Source organism: Mytilus edulis, chromosome 5, assembly GCF_963676685.1.
Source record: "Mytilus edulis chromosome 5, xbMytEdul2.2, whole genome shotgun sequence".
Classification (NCBI taxonomy): Eukaryota; Metazoa; Mollusca; class Bivalvia; order Mytilida; family Mytilidae; genus Mytilus; species Mytilus edulis.
In genome coordinates this window covers 20,070,365-20,076,667 of record NC_092348.1, presented here as the reverse complement: position 1 = coordinate 20,076,667, position 6,303 = coordinate 20,070,365, and the positions used below count along the sequence as shown (strand labels likewise).

Below are 6,303 nucleotides of genomic sequence, written 5' to 3'. Positions count from 1 at the left end.
ATTAAAATTCTTTTTCGAGTTGCAATATTGATGTTTGTGAATAACTTTGCCATCACAGCACATGTCAATATTCCAAAATTCATTGCACAATATAGATTTATTTGGCAAATCAGCGTTGTAAACTTGTCCAAAAGCTTCATCTATGTTTTATGGTAGGCATCATTATGAATGCGAAAGTTTATTCAATGCAAAACATTTTGATGCACTGGAAGGCAAAGTCTACATTGTAAATGAGCGGAAGCTAATCCTGTCATAATTTTCTTATCTCTTAACCAAAAACTGGTAGATTTCAATCGTTTTTCACACATATAGCTAAATCTATGTTATGAATATAAACAAAAGTGGGATCTCCGAGTCAGTAAATATTTAGTTGAATATGTAATATATCATTTTAAGCGCAATATGTATATACACATATTCCGAAACTCATGGCACAATAAACATAAGGACATTTGCTCAGTGCATGGTAGAGGCCGTTCTTTGGTCTACAATGGTTAACTTGTTTTTCAAAAAAAATAATCAAAAAAAGTTGTTTACCATTTAATGTGATGGGAAACATTGTTTGTCATTTTATCTTTTAGTCTTGACATATAATTTTGACTTCACCTTGGTATTGTTTTTTTTTCTGTTTGTAAATCATCAAATAATAGTGAAAGGATTGTAGCTACATGTAGCTATAAAACCATTTTTTACACAAGAAAATGCCTGTACCAAGTCTGGAATATGACAGTTGTTATCCAATGTGGTTGAGCGTTTGATAACGAACTTTTCAGTTTTGAATTTTCCTCGAAGTTCTGTATTTTGATTATTTTTCTTTTTTATGGGGGTCAGCTTACGAAAAAAATCCAAAAAACATGATTTTTTTTAAAACTATGTATCTGAATGTTAACATCTGAGGCTTTCCTTAAAACCGTTGAATGATATGCTTCTGAAACAGTATCAAACTTTATTTGATAATTTTCAGTATTTTCTTCAATGCATTCACAATTTGACAATAACTACGCCCAGACTATAATGACAAACGTTCACGAGAATGGGTCTGCATACAAATCTGGTCAGTAAACTTTCTCCAAGTATCTTTCCTGAAATTGTGATTTTTCAAATGTTTAGACGATAAGTAATGTTGAATAGAGGCGGCTTACGTTTAAATATAGCATCTCTCTACGGAATATACCATCATTTTTACGTGTTTAACAGAATTATTGACTTATCAAATCCTGGGAGGGATCTTTGTTATCATTTTTGGTGCGTATCGTGTGGCTGTGTGTTAAAGTTCCATTGGTTCATATCCTGTCCAATTCTGACAAGAGCCTGTAATTCTATGGTTGTCCTCGGTTGCTGTGTGCCATATTTGTTCTGGTTTACTGTTTTAAATTTTGCCATGTCGGTACCTTTTACAATTTGCTATACAGTGTGGGTTTTGATAATTGTGAAGGTTGTAAGGTGACCTAACGTTGCTTTCCTTCGCCTCCGTCTTTGACGGATAATTGTCTTATTGGCAATTAAACCTTATGTCATTATATTTGTTTTCCCAATTTTCTGGAATTAAGTTAACATTGTTATTAAAAAGACATTATTTATAACGGGATAAACAAACGATGACTTTCGATTTGCAAATAAATCTTTAGTAGGTTTCACATTTTGTGAGAATATATCCGCCCCTTTAATCTTAATCAGCAAAACGACAAAAGGTACGTGACAGAAGGCACAATAAAAACAATATATAGTCCGTAGTGTAACAATCTGCATCTTTTCCTGACAATTCAGAATTGCAAAGGGTATCAAAATGGAAAAACTCTCAACTGAAGATATGCATGAAGATAAAAAAAATGCACCTTAATTTAAAATCAGGTTGAAAGTTTTCGACGAGATATTTTACAAGTACATTAGTAATTTTTCTCAATCAATTTTTATTTATTTTTTCATTTTATTATGCCCAGTCTATCTGTTATTATATTTCAAAAATGTGTTGCTAGCAGTCGAGACTAACAGATGTATTAACCACTAAGAAAAGGAAAGAACAAATGGAAAAGTTTGCAGATAATCACTAAACTTGATATAAAATTACCAATAAAATATTACGTATTTTTTCAAATTAATTCGGTAGATGAAATCACAAATTGTAGAATAATACTAATGTCTCAATAAATAATCAAAGTCTGACAAAATGATTTATTCAACAAAATCTCAACATAAATAAAACGATTCAAATATCAATAACAGGAGTATTTACAGCAAAAATAGTACATGTAAAATTAATATGTTTTTAAAAGTTACGGATAAAACGACCCCACGTGCGGCTGTACTCCATGCGGGGATAACCCATGTCCTGGAATGTTAGGGAAGATATTATTGGTCGTTGATGGCCAATACGGGCTTGGAGAACAAAAGAGTCCGGAAGATGTCGTTGGTGGCATAGGCGCATGCGGATTGAGGTAATTAAGAGGAGATGGACCATAACTTGGCATAAACATGTCTGATTGATATCGATGTGGTGTGTGATAAGTTTCAGGTGTTGTCTGTTGCATATTTTGAGCAAGTCCAACAAAATCAAATTTGTATGCATATCGCTTCCCGTGAACTTTTGTCATTATGTTCTTGTCGTAGTAATATCTCAGAGCACGGCTCAGTTTGTCGTAATTCATGTTCGGTTTACTTTTCCTTTCACCCCATCGTCTAGCAACTTCATCAGGGTCAACAAGTTTAAACTCTCCTTGTGTTCCTTCCCATGTTATACATCCCATATTTCGTCTGTCGGATAAAAGTTCCAAGAGAAACTGCCATAACTGTATCTGACCTGTTCCTGAAAATAAAATATTTTTTTATAATACAAAGAAAAGTTTAATTGAATGGAACGACGTCTTTTGCATTAACTAAACGGACAAATTGTATATCGAATAAATAAAATACTAGTCAATTGTTGAATGATTTAAATAAGATACTTTCAACTCATTTATCAATTCGGTTAATTCTTTCTGCATGGTAAAAAAGCAACGATATTTAAAAACATATAAATTGACAAGTTGTAAATTTACCTGAACTGGAAAATCGACTCGATACATGAACCATTCGTTGATACAATTGTTCTAAAAAAAAAAAAGAAAATGAACAATTAGCCACAAACAAAAACACAATGCTTTGTTTTTACCTTATTGTACAAATGCTGGCATACGTTATTTCTTTCTTTTGATATCAATATATATTACCATTCAAAGTACAGCAATGATTGAAAATGAACAAATGCAGCGTGTTACAATTATCATATATGACTTAATGTTTCTTTATTGTATTGAATACCCTTTTTCTGCTATGTATTGGATACCTGATAAATCAGAAATTCATTGTTAGCAAGATAAAATAAGAGCTATATTCGTCATTACTTTATCAAAGTTAGGATTTAGGCATCGAACAAAGTACTGTTATTCGAACAAATTTATAAACAAAAAAGCCCTAGTTATAAGCAAATGCCTGAACACTGCAGAAAATGTTCTGTTAATTTGTTATTTTGCGGGTTAATAGTTCGTTATTCAGCTCTTTGCTTCATTTAACGTTTTCAAATGTCTTTTAAAAGATATTTTAGGTATTTTCGACCAATTGCTCTCACAACAACTTCAACAATAACGTACAAGGTCCCCACATTAATCAAAATCAATTTAGTGCGAACTTTCGGAATCCCTCAGGACGAAAGCTAATTTCCGAGACGTGCGCATATCTAGATTGCTCGTATTATAAAGAATTGAAAAGGCAAAAAGATGGAATGAAAAAGTAAACGTATCGTCGGAATAAAAATCCGATTACACAGATTGTTACATTCATTAACTGTTTAATCGGAGACAAAAGTTAAATACAGTTCGATATTGGCAATTTTCTCTGTTAACCCGTTAATAAGGTTTCATCCAACCATAGATTGCTACTGCTTGGGGGATTGACCGGCGTCATAGGATACACTAATAGATATTTTTCGGAAAACTGATTGTACATTAGGAAGTTGCAAGAGTCTTCTTATTATTATTGTTTGAAAATGGAATGAAATTTTGGCTAGTGCTATTTCTGTCTCAAAATTTACATTTATTTATAAATCTTGTACGGCTACAGGTAAGTTGGAGGTGCACACCTTGAAAGACTTGCCACCCTTGGCGTGTTCTTTTTAAATACTAGTAATCATTTATTCATTACATGGGGGTATTTATGCAAATTTGTTATTTTAACTTTTCTTTCAATATAACATATCTAAAACCAACAAAAAAAAATCACTTTTAATGATATTGTAACGAAATATAATGTAAACACGTTTATCTGGATGAAGAATTATTAAAAATTGACCGAGAAATACTAATAATAAGAGAAATATACAATTTTGTTCATATGGAGTCTATGCACTTAAAAATGAAAGCAACACATTATACATTTCCTACATCCGAAGCTCTTTCTGGATTTTCCTTCATCAGGAACGCTCAAAGCCGAATATTTGAAAGTCAAGGTAATAAGAACCGAAACAGCTAAAGGCAAAAAAACCTAAAATAATAATAGCCAAATCCTTCTAAGAGCAGCTTTGGGCAACTTTGCCTGAGGGATTTGAAACCTTAGTTTCAGGCTTGTTTCTTATAATCTCAAAATTTAAGATCTGACAAGTGCAGAAAGGTTTGTTTGAAATCACGTCAGTACTTCGGATTGAGCTGGTGAATCTTTCGGGAACAGATAGTACATCAGCAATTACAATATAAGCTAATTTAAAGGCTAAACTGAAACACAATCAAATGAACAGCTGGCATTGGAGACCCCAAATTAAAGTCTTTTTGATTTAATTGTGTTGTTGGTTTGCTGTCTCGTTGTCTTTATGATAATGTAATATTTTATATATAATATTGTTGGTGGATATGATTACTGTTTTAAAGATTTTAATGAAAACAAAATAGGATAATTTTGACGAAAATAGGTTCTTATCAAAGGAAATTTTGCCTGAGGTTGTTGGAGTCTTCCATTTTTTCAAGTGCAGTAAGCGCATGCAACTGACATCTCTTCTCATTTTTGCGACATTCTCAAAACATTGTTTGAACATTCCCCCATCAGCGTTTTTTTTCCCTTCTATTTCTTATTATATTACAAGTTCGCGTGAGCGTGTCAAAACTTTATGTAACTTCTAATGTTTCGAGGAGAGGACTTTCCACCATGCCTATCGCAGGTGCGTAGAATTATGTATGTTAATAAGACAATTCGCAAATGATTAAATGAAAACCGGAAAATCTAAAGATGACAATTTCAAGAATCCCAATAAAAGAAAATATGAAATTGACAACGACGATCAAGAGACCATGGATAGGATTTCATATGATTAAAATCTGTCATTGAACCGTTTTATTTAGTGGAGGTTAGTGACACTTCAAAACGGCGTTTGCCAGTTTCTGGATTATTACGGTAATTATTGGGATAGAAAGTTGAAAATTAGATGTTGTTTTCTATGAATAATTTCATCTTTTATGACTAAATTTGATTTTTAACACGCTTTACTCGAACACTTATAAGATACTTGTGAAGTGTTTGCATCCCGTTGGATTGTTCTATTGTATTTTGAATTTTATATATGATATTATTTTTTCACACACGTGACCTTAAAGAATTATCATAAGAAACAAAAAAAAAAACCATTTCTATTATTTCAACAAGACCTTTACAAACTTTAAAAACTTTATAGCTTTGATTTCATATTTTGCAATAAGCTCTCACATGATTCTCATGCATTGGTTTTTTGTTCTCTCCTCTCCTCTCTCTCTCTCTCTCTCTCTCTCTCTCTCTCTCTCTCTCTCTCCTCTCTCTCTCTCTCTCTCTCTCTCTCTCTCTCTCCTCTCTCTCCTCTCTCTCTCTCTCCTCTCTCTCTCTCTCTCTCTCTCTCTCTCTCTCTCTCTCTCTCTCTCCTCTCTCTCTCTCTCTCTCCTCTCTCTCTCTCTCTTCTCTCTCTCCTCTCTCTCTCTCTCTCTCTCTCTCTCTCTCTCTCATGCAGACAAATATTTTCCTTAAAGATGTGACCTTATCAGATGTTTCACTTAGGTGTTGGGGAAATTGTTTCAGTGTATGACTAGTACTGTGTACAAGAAAGAGTATGAATAACATATAATCTATATATACATAAATGTTTTTTGTTGGTTTTTTTTGCCCCCCCCCCCCCCTGGTTATTTCCTTGCGCGAGACACTTGTTTCCGGAATAGCCTTCACCAGGCACGCTCGAAAATAAATTTTTGAAAAGCCTATAAAACATAAATTTTGAGAGTGTAAAATATGACCGAAACAGAAGTCAAAAGTACGTTA

The 6,303-nt window shown here is 33.0% G+C and overlaps 1 protein-coding gene across 2 annotated transcripts in view; it reads right to left on the bottom strand.

Annotated features, from left to right (window-relative positions):
* Positions 1-932: 932 nt before the first annotated feature.
* LOC139523171 (retroviral integration site protein Fli-1 homolog) overlaps positions 933-6,303 on the bottom strand; it is a 21,427-nt gene continuing 16,056 nt past the window's right edge. For both annotated transcript variants that reach the window (XM_071316977.1, XM_071316978.1), the window contains exons 6-7: positions 3,036-3,086; positions 933-2,803 (exon numbers count right to left, since the gene is read on the bottom strand). In XM_071316977.1, the coding sequence (XP_071173078.1) occupies positions 2,274-2,803; positions 3,036-3,086 (581 nt within the window). In that variant the 3' untranslated portion in view covers positions 933-2,273. The remainder of the gene's footprint in view (positions 2,804-3,035; positions 3,087-6,303) is intronic.